Genomic DNA, 20,593 nt, shown 5'->3' with positions numbered 1-20,593 from the left:
GATTGGGTTAAGTTTAGAGTATACTCTATTTTATTTAGAGTTTAGCTGCATTTAATAGATATTTATGGGAAATGTTGTTTAAGATAAGCTGATCATCTATAAAGCATTTGTGTGGGACCAAAAAAATAAGACACAATAATAAAAAAAGTGTTATTAGAAAATTACATTTTTATCTACTAAAAGTTATAAAATATTAGTTATGAGCTTTGAATATAATTATACTTGGCTGTAAAGATCAAGCTACTAGTGAGAGTCTCCGGCTTGCAATGCTGGAATAAAATTTAAAAATTGGAGATTCACAAACCAGTCTTCAGGAACCCCCAGGTGGTATATTTTCTTTTGCTCTGACCCAAATGGCAACACAGAGCAGGAAAATTAAACATCTGGGGCTCCCTGAGGACTGTTTTGAGAACCATTGCTATAAAAGAGGACCGGGGAGGCTCTAGGCCAGTTTTAACGGGGGCCTTAACACCTCCTCCAACTCTTTTTTGGTTCTCCCAAATGATGACTGTGACTTCATTAGGCAGCTGCTGAAGTTGTGATAGGATGTTGGCTAAAAGTTTTCTGAGATTTTACCTTAAATCATCAGAGTAAATACACTAAGCCTATTTAAATGCCTTATTTACACATCAGCCACTGAATTATGTAGAAACCGTGAAAAATTGGTGGAAGATGTGTGTGCCTTCATAGTGAACTAGTGTAATGTCCAATGCTATCAGAATATGATGTATGAACCAAATTGAAATCACTGTGCTCACTGTGATGGTCATATGGTAGCACTGGACTAAAGCCCCTATGAGGTCTCAGACTGGACATGGTCTTACAGAAAATAAGACAATTAAGTAAATAAGACATTAAAGGTATTTCTCTTGGTTGAGGTAACGCTAGCAAAAGCTGAAAAGACTGTATGATGTTTGGCAATCTTTTCCTTGATGCTGCAACAGGAATAGCAGCCTGCTAATCAAGGGATTTTACAAAGTAGAGAACTCTAAAAATGTGGTAATTACTGTTGGGTTGAATCATGTGCATCTGAGATCATCAAACTGTGCTGGATTAAATCACAAGATTTTGGATATGATGTTTAGTGAGAGTTGTGTAAATTGTACAGTTGTAGGTGTGGAAACTAAAATATCAACCCAGTGACTCTGATTAGCAATTTCCCTGTAGGGAACATGAAGTTACTGTATGTGGCGGACATCTCCATGATTGTTTAGTAGAGTTAAATACAGAGAAACGTCTGAAATACCTGTATTGTTAGGTGAAGCATCAGCCTGGTTCTCTATGGAAGAAAGAAAAATGTACATATACTTATGAGAAAAATAAACAACACACACCTGAGAGAGAAGTTCTATTCCTTCTACTACATTTCTGTTCACCCAGGTGGAAAACAATGTAAATGAACCCCCAGAAGGAACAACAGGGTCCAAAAGGGTACCTTAAAGTCACAGAGTGCATGAAGGCAACTCTTAAAACAGTAGTGCAATTACAGTGGCATGCATATGTCCGGACGCCACGGTCAAAATGTAATATACTGTGAATAGAAAAGAGAGCATCCTTTACAGTTTCAAAATAACAAAACATGGGAGGGGCTTGAAGCAAAGGTTTGGGTATCCTGTATGGTCAGTATTTAGTAACACCAGTCTTTGGCAATAATCACAGCTTGTAAGTGCTTTTTGTAGCCAGCTAAGAGTCTTTTAATTATTGTTTAGGGGGTTGTCACCCATTCTTCCTTCTAGCTCTGTGAGATTATTGGGCCACCACTCAATGGTGTTTAAGTTGGGGGACTATGAGGGCCATGTCCAAACCTTCAGTTGTCTGTTATCTACTTCAGCTACCCGTTGAAACTCCGCTGACTCTTAACAAGCTTAAAGATTGGGTTAAGTTTAGAGTATACTCTATTTTATTTAGAGTTTAGCTGCATTTAATAGATATTTATGGGAAATGTTGTTTAAGATAAGCTGATCATCTATAAAGCATTTGTGTGGGACCAAAAAAATAAGACACAATAATAAAAAAAGTGTTATTAGAAAATTACATTTTTATCTACTAAAAGTTATAAAATATTAGTTATGAGCTTTGAATATAATTATACTTGGCTGTAAAGATCAAGCTACTAGTGAGAGTCTCCGGCTTGCAATGCTGGAATAAAATTTGAAATTGGAGATTCACAAACCAGTCTTCAGGAACCCCCAGGTGGTATATTTTCTTTTGCTCTGACCCAAATGGCAACACAGAGCAGGAAAATTAAACATCTGGGGCTCCCTGAGGACTGTTTTGAGAACCATTGCTATAAAAGAGGACCGGGGAGGCTCTAGGCCAGTTTTAACGGGGGCCTTAACACCTCCTCCAACTCTTTTTTGGTTCTCCCAAATGATGACTGTGACTTCATTAGGCAGCTGCTGAAGTTGTGATAGGATGTTGGCTAAAAGTTTTCTGAGATTTTACCTTAAATCATCAAAGTAAATACACTAAGCCTATTTAAATGCCTTATTTACACATCAGCCACTGAATTATGTAGAAACCGTGAAAAATTGGTGGAAGATGTGTGTGCCTTCATAGTGAACTAGTGTAATGTCCAATGCTATCAGAATATGATGTATGAACCAAATTGAAATCACTGTGCTCACTGTGATGGTCATATGGTAGCACTGGACTAAAGCCCCTATGAGGTCTCAGACTGGACATGGTCTTACAGAAAATAACAATTAAGTAAATAAGACAAGTAAGGTATTTCTCTTGGTTGAGGTTACGCTAGCAAAAGCTGAAAAGACTGTATGATGTTTGGCAAACTTTTCCTTGATGCTGCAACAAGAATAGCAGCCTGCTAATCAAGGGATTTTACAAAGTAATGGACTCTAAAAATGTGGTAATTACTGTTGGGTTGAATCATGTGCATCTGAGATCATCAAACTGCGCTGGATTAAATCACTGTGTGATATGATGTTTAGCAAGAGTTGTGTAAATTGTACAGTTTTAGGTGTGGAAACTGAAATATCAACCCACTGACTCTGATTAGCAATTTCCCTGTAGGGAAAATTACGTTACTGTATGTGGCGGACATCTCCATGAATGTTTAGTAGAGTTAAATACAGAGAAATGTCTGAAATACCTGTATTGTTAGATGAAGCTGGTGAAGTCTGGTTCTCTATGGAAGAAAGAAAAATGTACATATACTTGTGAGAAAAATAAACAACACACAACTGAGAGAGAACTTCTATTACTTCTACTACATTTCTGTTCACCCAGGTGGGAAAAAAATAAAGTTGGGGGACTGTGAGGGCCATGTCCAAACCTTCAGTTTTCTGTTATCTACTTCAGCTACCTGTTAAAACTCAGCTGACTCTTGACATGGTTAAAGGTCGGGTTAAGTTTAGAGTATACTTTATTTAATTTAAAGTTCAGCTGCATTTAATAGATATTTAGGTGAATGTTGTTTAAGATAAGTTGATCATCTATAAGCCATTTGTGTGGGACAAAAAAATAAGACACAATAAAAAAAAATAAAAATAAAGTGTTACCAGAAAATTAATATTTTATCTACTAAGATTATAGTTATAAAATATTAGTTATGAGCTTTGAATATAATCATACTTGGCTGCAAAGATCAAGCTACAAGCGTGAGTCTCTGGCTTGCAATGCTGGAATAAAATTGGAAATATATATATATATATATTTGTTTTTTTTTGTTTTGTTTTGTTTTTTGTTTTTTTGGATATGACGTTTAGAGAGAGTTGTGTAAATTGTACAATTGTAGGTGTGGAAAATAAAAAAATAAAAAACCCAGTGCCTCTGATTAGCAATTTCCCTGTAGGGAACATACAGAGAAACGTCTGAAATACCTGTATTGTTAGATGAAGCTGGTGAAGTCTGGTTCACTATGGAAGAAAGAAAAATGTACATATACTTAAAAAATAAACAACACACACCTGAGAGAGAACTTCTATTACTTCTACTACATTTCTGTTTACCCAGGTGGAAAAAAAAATGAGGGCCATGTCCAAACCTTCAGTTTTCTGTTATCTACTTCAGCTACCTGTTGAAACTCCACTGACTCTTTATAAGGTTAAATATAGGGTTAAGTTTAGAGTATACTTTATTTAATAATATTTAGTTTTATTTATTTTAACCTGTTCATCATTGCACTGATTAAACTGCCTGATACACTCAGGAACCTAGGAAGGACAGGATGGGAAATGTGTCCAAGTGCAGAACAAAAGAATGGCTAATTAATAGGAAGCTTGTCTTAGCTTGAATGGCTAATTAATAGGAGTAGTAATAGCCTCTCCTTTAGTGAGCATTTCAACTTCTTTAGTGAGCATTAGTGAGGCCAGGTACTGATGTTGTATGATTAGTTCTGGATCTGAAAGCTGGGGAACCTATGCTTGGCATTGGACAGTGTGATCCAAGGCTCATGTGCTGCAACTGCAGAGTGTGGTGTTCTATAAGCAGTGCATTTCTATGGACCTGTATCATCAACTGCTGCACATGAGGATAGCTGATTAGAAGGAAATATATAACTATATTGATTTGTATATACTTTTGGACATACAGTGTGTATCCGTTTGAGAAACATCTGGTTAATGTTCATAAAATTCATAGAAGATGATGCTATGAGAATACAAGAGGTTGATCAATAGCATGTTCAACCTGACTACAGTCCTTAACTACATACAAAGTGTTTTTCACATTGAGCTAGTTAGAGGCCCACTCTTCACTACCCATTTCTGAATCCTGTAAAAGTTCACTACAATACCATTCAACCATTTAACACCCATAATTTTAAAACCTGTATGGAAACTACGTCGCAAAGTAGATAAGGAGTAACTGCATGTGGGCGTGCCCAAAACCATAGTGCGAAGTAGCTGCATTTGCAGGAGTATTGATGCATATGGTCATATGGGTCTACCAGCAGTGGTAACAATCCCAGTCTACAGAAAAATTCTCATCAGAATTGTGTCTGAAAGGTGAAACTGATGGACAGGGACTGCCAACAGATTTCATGGCTAGTGAATGGAAATCGCTTTGCTTGCAAGCAAGAATTGCTTCTAGGATTCAATGCAGATCTTTCAAAGTCAATTTCTAAAAGAACACTGCTTTTTTAAAGACTGGTTCCAGGCAAGTTACACCTACTGCCATCAGAGGGTATCAGCTGGTGGCCTATACCTGAGAGGAGGACTATTTAAGAGCCCCCCCCCCCCCCACAAAAAGAGAAACCCCAAAGCTATATATATATATTTCAAGTACTCTACTCACTGACATAAAAGTAGGACAGTAATTCTGGTCTTCTTTGTATTTTGTTTATGTCTCGCCTTAGACATAGCTTTGTTTTAGGGAAGCCACTTTCCCTCTTATTTACCCAATCTTCCCCTGCCACTTGGGGTAGCCAGCCTTCTCTTGGTGTCTTTTGTTCTTTTCCTGCCCTTTTGTGTTTATACCAGGTAGTGTGTTGGGATCTACTCGGTTTTGGTCTCTGTCAGTCCCTGTCAGTCAGTTTCATGTTCTACAATTCTGATGAGAATTTCCTATAAACTTGGATTTTTGCCACTGCTGGTAGACCCATACTCTTCTGATAATTCTTTACATTCATCTGTCTGAATGGCACAGTACGATGACAGTAGGCCTGAAAGATTCTGGAAGCTAATGTTTTCAGCTAACCACAACGACAAAGAAAAAGCTCTCACTTTTCTCAGACCAGAACAAATAGTTCGGTCACAAAGACTAAAGGTATGTTTGGAAGAGTAAAGGAGCGTTAACTGTTAAACATAGTGGTTGTGGCATCATGTTCTTGGACGGTGTTGCTGCAAGTGGAACTGGTAAAGTGCACAAAGCGAATGGAATAGTGCAGGAAAACTACCCTAGAATTCTTCAAAACAACCCCAAACCATCAGGGAGACAGTTAAGACTTGGGCACAATTGGGTGCTAAAAGAGGACAGTGCACACAAACACATTAAAGGTGGTCATGGAGGGGATATAATAGGCTAATAATAAGCTTTTGGAATGACCTCATTCAACATTCAACAGTTTGAGTTAAGGCTAAGCTCTAAATCTAGTAATGCCTGTAAAGTGGCTACACTCTTCCATTAGTTTTTAGCTACCTTAGCCCGGTAGCTCTAGTGCAAGATGTTTGAGCCAACGTTACTTTAGTGTCGCAGAATTAAACCTTTAATTTAGCACATGCTAGTTATAGTTATAGAAGTCTAGATGTATGTACTGGAAGAAACTCTCCAGACTCACCAGTAGGTTTCACTGTTGAAGCGACTGAATTGCCTGTTAAATGGTAAGAAGATCAACATTACATTACATTACTCATATATTAAGAAGTAGTGTGCTAGTTGTTTTTTCAGTACATCATATACAGAGTGAGTAGGTAAATAGTTAGGTAAAAGAGTAGGTAAAAAGTGAAGACACCTGTCTACAGTGCCTATAAAAATGATTCACCCCTTGGGTGTTTTCCTGCTTTTAGAAATGGGATCGTGGTCAACATATTTGGTGTTTAATGTCAAAGAGAAAATAGATTTCTACAAGTAATGTTAATAAAAAAATCTCTCTCTCTCTCTCTCTCACTCTCTCTCTCCCTCTCTCTCTCTCTCTCTCTCTCTCTCTCTCTATATATATATATATATATATATATATATATATACATACAATAATTCACTGCAAATATTCACCCCTAATTCAACAGAGGTCCAAAGGTTGGTGCAAGTATTCTTACAGTTAGTGAAATGGAGATCACCTGAGTGCAGTGAATCACAAGTCGCAAGTAATTGTAGTATAAAGGCACCTGTCTGGAAAGACTCTTGTCTTTGTCAGCTAGTTGATGCATCAGAACTGTGTGCCCAGCGCTTTTCTCATAGTACGTTGGTTGCCTGGTTGCATTGGCAGGGTACGAAAAGAAGGGGGTGGCTGGATGCGCATGTGTCAGTCCTAACCCTTCCAGTGTCAGGAGCATTACATGTGACAGTGGGAGAGTACTAACGAGTGGGTTGGATAAACAGGGAGGAAAACTGGGTAAAAATTAAAAAAGTAAATGAATGAAAAATGTCATGTGTAAATCTGCTTTGAGCAGTGACCTTGCAAGAAGGAGAATAGTGAAGAAGGCTTCCAAGACACATGACTATTCTAATGAAATTAAATACATCAGCCGCTGACCTGAGAGACTCTGCATAGGACAACTGTTGAGACCAAAATAGAGCTTTTGACCTTAGACTAGATGCTATGTTTGGTGAACAACAAAGGCTTCACTTCCTAGACATCAGTAAAATACAGAATTTGTGCCTGGACTTGAGAAGGGCCATTCACGCCCAATCCCTGTTGCAACCTGACAACTCTTGAGCAGTTTTGCGAAGAGGAATGGAGTAAAATTGCAGTGTCCAGATGTACAAGCCTAATTGAGACCTATCCACACAGACTCACACACAGTGCTTTGATTGCAGCCAAAGGTGACTAGTTTAATTGACATTCCTTTGTAGAATTTTGTTTTTCCTTTAACATTAAAGTGATGAGCAAAGATGGTAGCAAAGGTTACTGTAGACATTTAGTTGTGTACTACAGGAATAAACAGAGCAGACTCACCAGGTCCTTTTGCTGCAGTACTCATTGCTGCAGTACTCATTGCTGCTGTACTCATTGCTGCTGTACTCATTGCTGTAGTACTCCCTGCAATAGACTTAGTTTCTGAATGGTAGAAAGATTGACATTACTCACTTCAAATGTTCCTAATGTACATGTACATGATGCATTTCTAGCCTTTGACTGATATATGATATATGCATCCGGATTTATGCTCATAAACAATGCTGTGAATACAATTCCACATCTTTGACTTCTTCATTACTCGTCAGTGCCATCACATTTCCAAAATATAGTAAGGTAGCAAGGCACTAGGACTATGGGGAGATTAAGCCATTGCTGCTGTAACACTGCGCTGCCTCTGTTGGTGAGCGAGTACAAACTGTAGAGGTAGTTTAGTTGTCCTCATCTCTCAGCATAACTGTGGTAAGCAGTCTAAAAGCTTAGCTAGATAAACATAACACCACTTTTATTTTTAAATGCATTTTTTTCTTAATTAGTTATTATTTCCACAGACTACAATATCTACATTATGAAAATGTGCAACATCATGGCCAGTGTATTTCTCTGTCCAGTTTTGACTCCATTCTTCTGTTTTTGCTTCTTAACCAGTACAGTAAGGAGAGGCAAGTCTGATTACATAACAAACCGGTCTAAACCTCTATACCTTTGGCTGATCTGTGTCTGTTGAAGATGGCTAAATAGCATTTAAGTGATATTAGATCTGTGACTGGTACCAAACATGACCAGACACATTTGTGACAGATTTTATACCCATTGCTGCTCATGAGGAACAGACATTTTGGGCTTTTTTATTTATTCAGCCTCATTAATCTGTAAATCTAGTAATGTTTGTAAAGTGGCTACACTCTTCCATTAGTTTTTAGCTACATTAGCCCGGTAGCTCTAGTGCAAGATGTTTTGGGCCAACATCCCTTTAGTGTCACAGAATGAAACCTTTCATTTAGCACATGCTAGTTTGAGGTGATAATGAGGGTACTATAGAAGTTTAGATGTTTGTACTGGAGTAAACAGAGCGGACTCACCATCAAGTTTCGTTGATTCAGTAGATTTGACTGTATCATCTGTTACATGGTAAGAAGACAGACATTACATTACATTACAAATTGCCCGGCTATTGTCTCATATGGGAAATAGTCATAGGAGTCATAGTCATGGTCAAAGATGTCAATGAACACAAGTTGATCAGGGCTGAAGGAGCACGTCTGATCTGATTCCAATGGTCTGTGCATTTGAATAACCTAGCACCTTCAACTTATCAGACTTCAGTACCACTGGTCGTCCTGGGTCTGTTGGAGATCAATAAATAGCAATTAAGTAATAACATCTGTAACTAGTACTAACCTTGAAGAGTTACATTAACTGTGTGCTAGCTTCCTCAAACAGACCAAATCTGTCTGTTTTGGATAGATCGTATGCCCCCTGGGGGGAAGATCTGTGACTGGTACCAAACATGACCAGACACATTTGTGATAGAGTTATGACGCCTGTAAAGTGGCTACACTCTTCCATTAGTTTTTAGCTACATTAGCCCGGTAGCTCTAGTGCAAGATGTTTTGAGCCAAAATCACTTTAGTGTCGCAGAATGAAACCTTTAATTTAGCACATGCTAGTTCGAGGTGATAGTGAGGGTACTATAGAAGTTTAGATGTTTGTACTGGAAGAAACTCACCAGACTCACCCCCAGCTTTCACTGAAGTGACTGAATTGCCTGTTAAATGGTAAGAAGACCAACATTACATTACATTACTCATTTGCATTACATTACAAATTGCCCTGCTATTGTCTCATATGTGAAATAGTCATAGTAGTCATAGTCATGGCCAAAGATGTCAATGAACACAAGTTGATCAGGGCTGAAGGAGCACGTCTGATCTGATTCCAATGGTCTGTGCATTTGAATAACCTAGCACCTTCAACTTATCAGACTTCAGTACCACTGGTCGTCCTGGGTCTGTTGGAGATCAATACATAGCAATTAAGTAATAACATCTGTAACTAGTACTAACCTTGAAGAGTTACATTAACTGTGTGCTAACTTCCTCAAACAGACCAAATCTGTCTGTTTTGGATAGATCGTATGCCCCCTGGGAGGAAATGTGAGGCCTTTTTTAATTCTCTAAGGGGGAAAGAGCCCCTAGAGTCTCCAGAACCCCAGGTAAAAGCTTTGCAGAAATCTCGAGTGATGCCCCTGCAGGTATCTTTATGCTGCCATTGCATTTCGGCTACATTTCTTTAGCCATGGCTGCTCGGCAGCTCACCATGATCGTATAGTGGTTAGTACTCTGCGTTATGGCTGCAGCTACCCCAGGTTCGAATTCGGGTCACAGAAAACTCTACTACTGCACGGCATGGGGTGGGGAGAGTGAAGGCTGTCTCCTCCCTCAATCCATGGCTGAAGTGCTAACCCTGAGCTACCACAGATTGGACAAATGCAGAGGACACATTTTACGGTAAAATATTTGCACCTTTACATAAGCCCTGCAGCAAAACCAGTGCAAACTAAAGAAAGCAATTTCAGACAGCAAACAGGCAATGGTTAATGCTACTGTTTAATTTACCTACTAGCTAAAGAGATGTGAAGGTAACTGTAGCAGATTGGTCAGCTGCAACTGGGATACACCGAGCATACTCATAACCAGTGTATTTGGCTGTCTAGTTTTGACTCCATTCTTCTGTATTCACTTGTTAACCAATACAGTGAGTAGAGGCAATTCTGATCACGTACCAATTCTCTGTATTTAAATAACCTAAGACACTTCTGCACCTTTGGCTGATCTGTGTCTGTTGAAGATGGCTGCATAGCATTTAAGTGATATTAGATCTGTGACTGGTACCAAACATGACCAGACACATTTGTGACAGATTTTATACCCATTGCTGCTCATGAGGAACAGACATTTTGGGCTTTTTTATTTATTCAGCCTCATTAACCTGTAAATCTAGTAATGTTTGTAAAGTGGCTACACTCTTCCATTAGTTTTTAGCTACATTAGCCCGGTAGCTCTAGTGCAAGATGTTTTGGGCCAACATCCCTTTAGTGTCGCAGAATGAAACCTTTCATTTAGCACATGCTAGTTTGAGGTGATAATGAGGGTACTATAGAAGTTTAGATGTTTGTACTGGAGTAAACAGAGCGGACTCACCATCAAGTTTCGTTGATTCAGTAGTTTTGCCTGTGTCATCTGTTACATGGTAAGAAGACAGACATTACATTGCATTACATTACAAATTGCTCTGCTATTGTCTTATATGGGAAATAGTCATAGGAGTCATAGTCATGGTCAAAAATATCAATGAACACAAGTTGATCAGGGCTGAAGGAGCACGTCTGATCTGATTCCAATGGTCTGTGCATTTGAATAACCTAGCACCTTCAACTTATCAGACTTCAGTACCACTGGTCGTCCTGGGTCTGTTGGAGATCAATAAATAGCAATTAAGTAATAACATCTGTAACTAGTACTAACCTTGAAGAGTTACATTAACTGTGTGCTAACTTCCTCAAACAGACCAAATCTGTCTGTTTTGGATAGATCGTATGCCCCCTGGGAGGAAATGTGAGGCCTTTTTTAATTCTCTAAGGGGGAAAGAGCCCCTAGAGTCTCCAGAACCCCAGGTAAAAGCTTTGCAGAAATCTCGAGTGATGCCCCTGCAGGTATCTTTATGCTGCCATTGCATTTCGGCTACATTTCTTTAGCCATGGCTGCTCGGCAGCTCACCATGATCGTATAGTGGTTAGTACTCTGCGTTATGGCTGCAGCTACCCCAGGTTCGAATTCGGGTCACAGAAAACTCTACTACTGCACGGCATGGGGTGGGGAGAGTGAAGGCTGTCTCCTCCCTCAATCCATGGCTGAAGTGCTAACCCTGAGCTACCACAGATTGGACAAATGCAGAGGACACATTTTACGGTAAAATATTTGCACCTTTACATAAGCCCTGCAGCAAAACCAGTGCAAACTAAAGAAAGCAATTTCAGACAGCAAACAGGCAATGGTTAATGCTACTGTTTAATTTACCTACTAGCTAAAGAGATGTGAAGGTAACTGTAGCAGATTGGTCAGCTGCAACTGGGATACACCGAGCATACTCATAACCAGTGTATTTGGCTGTCTAGTTTTGACTCCATTCTTCTGTATTCACTTGTTAACCAATACAGTGAGTAGAGGCAATTCTGATCACGTACCAATTCTCTGTATTTAAATAACCTAAGACACTTCTGCACCTTTGGCTGATCTGTGTCTGTTGAAGATGGCTGCATAGCATTTAAGTGATATTAGATCTGTGACTGGTACCAAACATGACCAGACACATTTGTGACAGATTTTATACCCATTGCTGCTCATGAGGAACAGACATTTTGGGCTTTTTTATTTATTCAGCCTCATTAACCTGTAAATCTAGTAATGCCTGTAAAGTGGCTACACTCTTCCATCAGTTTTTAGCTACATTAGCCCGGTAGCTCTAGTGCAAGATGTTTTGGGCCAACATCCCTTTAGTGTCGCAGAATGAAACCTTTCATTTAGCACATGCTAGTTTGAGGTGATAATGAGGGTACTATAGAAGTTTAGATGTTTGTACTGGAGTAAACAGAGCGGACTCACCATCAAGTTTCGTTGATTCAGTAGTTTTGCCTGTGTCATCTGTTACATGGTAAGAAGACAGACATTACATTGCATTACATTACAAATTGCCCTGCTATTGTCTCATATGGGAAATAGTCATAGGAGTCATAGTCATGGTCAAAGATATCAATGAACACAAGTTGATCAGGGCTGAAGGAGCACGTCTGATCTGATTCCAATGGTCTGTGCATTTGAATAACCTAGCACCTTCAACTTATCAGACTTCAGTACCACTGGTCGTCCTGGGTCTGTTGGAGATCAATAAATAGCAATTAAGTAATAACATCTGTAACTAGTACTAACCTTGAAGAGTTACATTAACTGTGTGCTAACTTCCTCAAACAGACCAAATCTGTCTGTTTTGGATAGATCGTATGCCCCCTGGGAGGAAATATGAGGCCTTTTTTAATTCTCTAAGGGGGAAAGAGCCCCTAGAGTCTCCAGAACCCCAGGTAAAAGCTTTGCAGAAATCTCGAGTGATGCCCCTGCAGGTATCTTTATGCTGCCATTGCATTTCGGCTACATTTCTTTAGCCATGGCTGCTCGGCAGCTCACCATGATCGTATAGTGGTTAGTACTCTGCGTTATGGCTGCAGCTACCCCAGGTTCGAATTCGGGTCACAGAAAACTCTACTACTGCACGGCATGGGGTGGGGAGAGTGAAGGCTGTCTCCTCCCTCAATCCATGGCTGAAGTGCTAACCCTGAGCTACCACAGATTGGACAAATGCAGAGGACACATTTTACGGTAAAATATTTGCACCTTTACATAAGCCCTGCAGCAAAACCAGTGCAAACTAAAGAAAGCAATTTCAGACAGCAAACAGGCAATGGTTAATGCTACTGTTTAATTTACCTACTAGCTAAAGAGATGTGAAGGTAACTGTAGCAGATTGGTCAGCTGCAACTGGGATACACCGAGCATACTCATAACCAGTGTATTTGGCTGTCTAGTTTTGACTCCATTCTTCTGTATTCACTTGTTAACCAATACAGTGAGTAGAGGCAATTCTGATCACGTACCAATTCTCTGTATTTAAATAACCTAAGACACTTCTGCACCTTTGGCTGATCTGTGTCTGTTGGAGATGGCTGAATAGCATTTAAGTGATATTAGATCTGTGACTGGTACCAAACATGACCAGACACATTTGTGACAGATTTTATACCCATTGCTGCTCATGAGGAACAGACATTTTGGGCTTTTTTATTTATTCAGCCTCATTAATCTGTAAATCTAGTAATGCCTGTAAAGTGGCTACACTCTTCCATTAGTTTTTAGCTACATTAGCCCGGTAGCTCTAGTGCAAGATGTTTTGGGCCAACATCCCTTTAGTGTCGCAGAATGAAACCTTTCATTTAGCACATGCTAGTTTGAGGTGATAATGAGGGTACTATAGAAGTTTAGATGTTTGTACTGGAGTAAACAGAGCGGACTCACCATCAAGTTTCGTTGATTCAGTAGATTTGACTGTATCATCTGTTACATGGAAAGAAGACAGACATTACATTGCATTACATTACAAATTGCCCTGTTATTGTCTCATATGGGAAATAGTCATAGGAGTCATAGTCATGGTCAAAGATGTCAATGAACACAAGTTGATCAGGGCTGAAGGAGCACGTCTGATCTGATTCCAATGGTCTGTGCATTTGAATAACCTAGCACCTTCAACTTATCAGACTTCAGTACCACTGGTCGTCCTGGGTCTGTTGGAGATCAATAAATAGCAATTAAGTAATAACATCTGTAACTAGTACTAACCTTGAAGAGTTACATTAACTGTGTGCTAACTTCCTCAAACAGACCAAATCTGTCTGTTTTGGATAGATTGTATGCCCCCTGGGGGGAAGATCTGTGACTGGTACCAAACATGACCAGACACATTTGTGATAGAGTTATGACGCCTGTAAAGTGGCTACACTCTTCCATTAGTTTTTAGCTACATTAGCCCGGTAGCTCTAGTGCAAGATGTTTTGAGCCAAAATCACTTTAGTGTCGCAGAATGAAACCTTTAATTTAGCACATGCTAGTTCGAGGTGATAGTGAGGGTACTATAGAAGTTTAGATGTTTGTACTGGAAGAAACTCACCAGACTCACCCCCAGCTTTCACTGAAGTGACTGAATTGCCTGTTAAATGGTAAGAAGACCAACATTACATTACATTACTCATTTGCATTACATTACAAATTGCCCTGCTATTGTCTCATATGTGAAATAGTCATAGTAGTCATAGTCATGGCCAAAGATGTCAATGAACACAAGTTGATCAGGGCTGAATGAGCATGTCTGATCTGATTCAAATGGTCTGTGCATTTGAATAACCTAGCACCTTCAACTTATCAGACTTCAGTACCACTGGTCATTCTGTGTATGTTGGAGATGGCTGAATAGCATTTAAGTGATATTAGATCTGTGACTGGTACCAAACATGACCAGACACATTTGTGACAGATTTTATACCCATTGCTGCTCATGAGGAACAGACATTTTGGGCTTTTTTATTTATTCAGCCTCATTAATCTGTAAATCTAGTAATGCCTGTAAAGTGGCTACACTCTTCCATTAGTTTTTAGCTACATTAGCCCGGTAGCTCTAGTGCAAGATGTTTTGGGCCAACATCCCTTTAGTGTCGCAGAATGAAACCTTTCATTTAGCACATGCTAGTTTGAGGTGATAATGAGGGTACTATAGAAGTTTAGATGTTTGTACTGGAGTAAACAGAGCGGACTCACCATCAAGTTTCGTTGATTCAGTAGTTTTGCCTGTATAATCTGTTACATGGTAAGAAGACAGACATTACATTGCATTACATTACAAATTGCCCTGCTATTGTCTCATATGGGAAATAGTCATAGGAGTCATAGTCATGGTCAAAGATATCAATGAACACAAGTTGATCAGGGCTGAAGGAGCACGTCTGATCTGATTCCAATGGTCTGTGCATTTGAATAACCTAGCACCTTCAACTTATCAGACTTCAGTACCACTGGTCGTCCTGGGTCTGTTGGAGATCAATAAATAGCAATTAAGTAATAACATCTGTAACTAGTACTAACCTTGAAGAGTTACATTAACTGTGTGCTAACTTCCTCAAACAGACCAAATCTGTCTGTTTTGGATAGATTGTATGCCCCCTGGGGGGAAGATCTGTGACTGGTACCAAACATGACCAGACACATTTGTGATAGAGTTATGACGCCTGTGAAGTGGCTACACTCTTCCATTAGTTTTTAGCTACATTAGCCCGGTAGCTCTAGTGCAAGATGTTTTGAGCCAAAATCACTTTAGTGTCGCAGAATGAAACCTTTAATTTAGCACATGCTAGTTCGAGGTGATAGTGAGGGTACTATAGAAGTTTAGATGTTTGTACTGGAAGAAACTCACCAGACTCACCCCCAGCTTTCACTGAAGTGACTGAATTGCCTGTTAAATGGTAAGAAGACCAACATTACATTACATTACTCATTTGCATTACATTACAAATTGCCCTGCTATTGTCTCATATGTGAAATAGTCATAGTAGTCATAGTCATGGCCAAAGATGTCAATGAACACAAGTTGATCAGGGCTGAATGAGCATGTCTGATCTGATTCAAATGGTCTGTGCATTTGAATAACCTAGCACCTTCAACTTATCTGACAGACTTCAGTACCACTGGTCATTCTTGGTCTGTTGGAGATCAATAAATAGCAATTAAGTAATAATGTAATATTTGTAACTAGTACTAACCTTGAAGACATTAAACACTGGTTCTACATATATTTGCACACGTTTTGCCTGCATACCTTTCTTGGTATAGATCTGAATACATGATACAATTAATAGACAATACAATACAACATCTGTGCATTGGATTTACCAGCGTATCGCATGCGCTTTGACTTTGAGATCAGAGAGTGAACCTTTCAGTTTGTCTTCTTTGGAACAGACTTTAACAAAGGCTTTAAAGGGCTTCCATTCTGCATCCGATGACCAAAAAGCAGCATTCCCTCATCCTCCAGTCCACACATCCTCTGCCTATGAGTACAACTGTGAAAAGCTGCATCCTGTGAAGCCCTTTTTCACTCCCGAGAGGCTATTGGCTGCTTCCTGTCAGTGTTTCCTTTCCAAGATGGACACTGTTTCTGTTCCCTTGTTGTCTGGCCCAATGCTAATTATAATTACTCTTGATTTATGCTCTCAGGCATGAGTGCGAAGGCCTGAATCTGTCTAGCTTTGGCCAATCATGATGGCACTGGCATGTGTAGGGTGGGACTACATTCTTGAAAAAGAGGAGTGTGGAAAAAAAGGGCTTCTCTTGAGTGATGCCACAGTAGAACCACTGTTTGTTCCCTAAATAACCATTTAGTGGATAATGAGATGTGAGAGCGAAGAACCTTTCTGAAGTTTAGAAGCTCCACATGAAGGTTTTATACAAATAAGAATTTTTTCATCCAAGCCAAGAGTGCTCTAGAAAACCTTTGTCTTTGTAAGTGCGTACCTGATCACTAACTGCTGTTAAAGTCTCACCTTCTGTTTTTCTGATAAACAAGCAGTGTGGATCAGCGTGTCCATGCTTTCAGCTTCTTCAACCCCTGTGTTTTCCAACTTACTGGTTATCTTTTTGATTTATGATGAAAGGCTTGCCAGAGATTTCGCTGTACTGAGGTTTCCCTTTCTGGACAATACTCCTGTCCCATGAGAGAGAGAGAGAGAGTGGGCAGAGCAGTTCCCACCAGCTATCTCCACAGCCAATCATACCCCAGAGAAGAGAATTACCACTCTAAACTGATGCCCTTTCACAAACAAAATAAACATGCACACAGCTCGGCACCCTTTACTTTCCAAGATCGGGCTTTAGTAGATTGTGTTTGCTGTAATGCGCATCGTCGCTGTCACGCAGAAAACTTGCATCTGCATCTGCACTTTTACTTTTTGACATAATGTGAATTTAGCAGTTGTTCTTTATACTGATCAATAGAAATGCTGTAAAATGACCGGGAATAAAATCTTTGGAGTAATGACATGCAGTACCATTTTGGGTGTGCAATCACTGCTTTCAATAATGCAAAACAACATTTGAAGATGCATGTGTAATGATCCCAAAACTAATACTAACGCTAGTACTCTTTAAAAAGTAGTTCTTCAAGAGTTCTTTAGTAAAAACAAAAGTTCCCACGACCCACGAAAAGAACCTGAAATAGACGCTGAGACACGTTGTGTTGTCTGGCTAACATTTCTTCATTTTTTACAGCTTGAAACCTGTGTAGGTTTAGATTATACCCTATATGAAAAGGGTTTCATATAGTACTGAAAATATATAGTACTATATAAACCCACTGTTCCATATGAAACAATCTTTGCACTGGTGTAAAACCTTCTGCAGATGGCGAAAAAAACATTTACCCAATACAGACATAAGCTTATAAGACATAAAGCTGCAATATTGAACAAAACATCTCAAATAACCTGTCATCTAGTGTGTGATGTCACTTTACACTGTGTACGTTATTGCTGAATACTATTAGAACAGGCCCTGACATGAAAACCGATTCTTTTGAACTTTAGACTCACTGACTTGCAGATTTAGGCTCTTACAGTAACTCAAATCCTAACCCTAATTCCAACCAGCCACACATTTACTTATGACAGTCTGTAAAATGCCCTTAAAAGGTCAGTGGGGCATTTTACTAACCTGTTGAGACATCTAGTAACCACAAGAAGCAAAAGGTTGACACCCCTCACCCAGACTTATTCATCACAGAGTGCTTTGAGAGGGAATCACTAGCCTTATTTTGGTGTTAGGGTAATGAACAATCACAAGTGGATCATAGTCAAATACAAAGCACTATCAACTGATCATTTATTGATGGAAGCGCCTGTCTGTACAGGTGCACTGACAACAAGCCTTTGGTTCATTGCTTTAAAGAAAAAGCAACAGACTGTGTCTACTACACTGTTTCATCACACACTGTCTTTAAAATGAAGGTTTCTAAATGGTCTTTCAATCAGCATAGTAGCTTTACATCATGTGGATGTTCCTTAATCTTTCGGGTTCTTCACAGTTACACAACCCATTTACAAAAATGCTTCTTCAGGGAACAAGACTGGTTCTGTGGAATCACACCAAAGAACTCCTTTAAGCAGCTTTACTTCAAAATGAGCATCATTCTGGAGACAACGCAGTCTCATCAACTCATCATCTCACAGCACACTTATAACAAAAAGGTTACTTACTTAGTAACAGAACACAAGAGATGAAGATGAGGACAGTAAGCCTGGTAGCCATGGTGTTTATTCTTCTGGACGCTGCACCAGTGGTACGGCGGTGTCACACCGCAGCTTCAGTAGAAGTTCAGCGGGGCCAACGGTCAAAAGGAGAGGTGCTTACGTCCAGCTCCTCGGCTGCTTATTCTGGCACTTCCTTTAGCAAAGTGGAGGAAGTACAGCAGCTTCCACTTGGATTGAGGGGTAGGGAATTAGATGGGAGTTGGTGTTGTTAGGGAGTGGTTCAGCCAGGGTGAGAATTCCAAACCTTTTGGGCAGGAACTCGGTCATCAACCCCTGTGTTTGTGCTTCTATGCCAGTTACTTTTTGTTACTTTTTTCCTGTCCAGACCAACTTGTGCTATTGTTCTGATGGATGGATCTGCTCCTGTTAGTTCAGGTAGTAAACCTTTAAACACATTGTTTGTAAGTGGGCCAATTCTTCAGTTCCTCTCATGACTACATAAGTTCCTTATAGTGGCAGATAATAATGTTGTTGGTGGTGAAATACGAACATTTGTACATAGTTAAACAATAGAACATGTTTTTTAGTGTGAATGTTCACAGCTATCGGACAGACAATGGTTTTAATGTTTATTTATTTTTACATTATAAGTATTTTTTATTCCATCAAATTTACAATCGTCATTCCCTTTTATAGTGCCTAAAAGTATGGCCTTGTTATAAAGAATATATCCAATCAGCAAGGCAGGTTAAAGGGAAGCCTTCACACGGTAGGGTTAGATTTATTGAAAGGTTACAACTAAGCCTCCTAAAGTAAACTGTGAGAAAAGCTCATATATACTACTGCAGCTAAAAAAAACATTAGAAAATTGTGAAAATGTTCATTTTTGTTCATTATTTCAGTCAAAAAGATAAACTGTCATATTTTATATTCATTAAATGCAAAGTGACATTTTTCATTATTTTTGTCTTATTTTTAATCAGTGTGGCTTGTAGCTCATTACAGAAATCCAGTCTCTCAAATTATTTGAATATTTTATTAAATCTAACAGAAATTACCCAGTGAGTTAATTTACACACTCAGTACTTGGTTGGGGATCCTTTACTATAAATTACTGCATCAATGTGGTGTGGCATGGAGGGCAATCAGCTTGTGGCACTGCTGAGATGTCACTGAAGCCCAGATAGTGGCCTTTAGCTCGTCTGTATTGCTGGGTCAGGTGTTTCACTTCTTCCCCTTGACAATACCTCATAGATAAGTCTTGAGAGTTGTCAATCAAGCAGCAATATCATGGTCAGCGAACCATTTGCAAGTAGTCTCTTCCTCCAGACTCTAGAACCTTGATTTCCTAATGAAACACAAAATGTACTTTAATCGGAAAGAGGAGCACTGAGCAACAGTCCAGTTGTCTCTGGTTCAGCAGTGGCTAAATATTAGGGACTGTAGCACCTTTCCAGGAGATGTCTGTGCATGGTGGATTTTGATGCACTGACACCAGCCTTAGTCCAAGTACTTGAACTGGCTTTTCTTGACAGTCCTCTCAAGGCTGCTGTCTTCCCTGTTGCTTGTGCACCTTTTCCTACCACGTTTTCCCCTCCCAGACAACTTTCTATTAAAAATATGCTGTAATACAGCACTCTGCGATCAGCCAGCCTTTTCAGCAATGGCCTTCTGTGGTCTTCTGCACAGCTGTCAAGTCAGCGGCCTTCCCTATGATTGTGCTTGCTTGTGCTGAATTACACTAAGAGATACACTGTATTTATACTGTTTGAATAGGATTTCTGATGTTCATGAGCTAGAAGCCATACTGATCATACATCAAATAAAAAAGGCTTGAACCCCTTAACGCAGAAAGGCTTATTACACACTAAGGTGTATTACTCAGTAACTACAGGGACAAACGGGTGGGGCTATTTCTTGCTAATAGAAGTTTGTAACAATACTTTTGGCCTGCCAGCGATCCCTAGGCTTTTTCAGGGCCTAAGGGGGTCAGTTCTTTACTCTCATAGCAACAAAATGTACACTCGTTTTTATAATAGTTAATTGTTTGGTGATTAACAAGTGATAAGTCTTTATAATAAGAACTGAGTAATAAGTACAGAGTACCTTTGGGTTGAATAGCGTAAAGAGGGCTGAAAGTTCCTGGAATCATGTTAAGC

At 39.5% G+C, this 20,593-nt stretch overlaps 1 protein-coding gene across 10 annotated transcripts in view; it reads right to left on the bottom strand.

Annotated features, from left to right (window-relative positions):
• LOC140562348 (uncharacterized) overlaps nucleotides 1-18,648 on the bottom strand; it is a 28,246-nt gene extending 9,598 nt beyond the window's left edge. The window contains exons 1-14 of one of the 10 annotated variants that reach the window (XM_072687897.1): nucleotides 18,441-18,648; nucleotides 15,608-15,646; nucleotides 14,956-14,994; nucleotides 14,312-14,350; nucleotides 13,660-13,698; nucleotides 12,199-12,237; nucleotides 10,738-10,776; nucleotides 9,264-9,302; nucleotides 8,617-8,655; nucleotides 7,574-7,657; nucleotides 6,236-6,268; nucleotides 3,840-3,875; nucleotides 3,110-3,145; nucleotides 1,247-1,279 (exon numbers count right to left, since the gene is read on the bottom strand). In XM_072687897.1, the coding sequence (XP_072543998.1) occupies nucleotides 1,247-1,279; nucleotides 3,110-3,145; nucleotides 3,840-3,875; nucleotides 6,236-6,268; nucleotides 7,574-7,657; nucleotides 8,617-8,655; nucleotides 9,264-9,302; nucleotides 10,738-10,776; nucleotides 12,199-12,237; nucleotides 13,660-13,698; nucleotides 14,312-14,350; nucleotides 14,956-14,994; nucleotides 15,608-15,646; nucleotides 18,441-18,492 (586 nt within the window). In that variant the 5' untranslated portion in view covers nucleotides 18,493-18,648. Of the gene's footprint in view, nucleotides 1-1,246; nucleotides 1,280-3,109; nucleotides 3,146-3,839; nucleotides 3,876-6,235; nucleotides 6,269-7,573; nucleotides 7,676-8,616; nucleotides 8,656-9,263; nucleotides 9,303-10,737; nucleotides 10,777-12,198; nucleotides 12,238-13,659; nucleotides 13,699-14,311; nucleotides 14,351-14,955; nucleotides 14,995-15,607; nucleotides 15,647-18,440 lie in introns of all 10 variants that reach the window. The other 9 variants (XM_072687896.1, XM_072687895.1, XM_072687901.1 and 6 more) reach the window with 9 other exon arrangements.
• Between the last annotated feature and the right edge of the window lie 1,945 nt (nucleotides 18,649-20,593).

The sequence above is a fragment of the Salminus brasiliensis genome, chromosome 9 (genome assembly GCF_030463535.1).
Source record: "Salminus brasiliensis chromosome 9, fSalBra1.hap2, whole genome shotgun sequence".
Lineage (NCBI taxonomy): Eukaryota > Metazoa > Chordata > Actinopteri > Characiformes > Bryconidae > Salminus > Salminus brasiliensis.
This window is presented reverse-complemented; position numbering and strand designations above follow the sequence as displayed.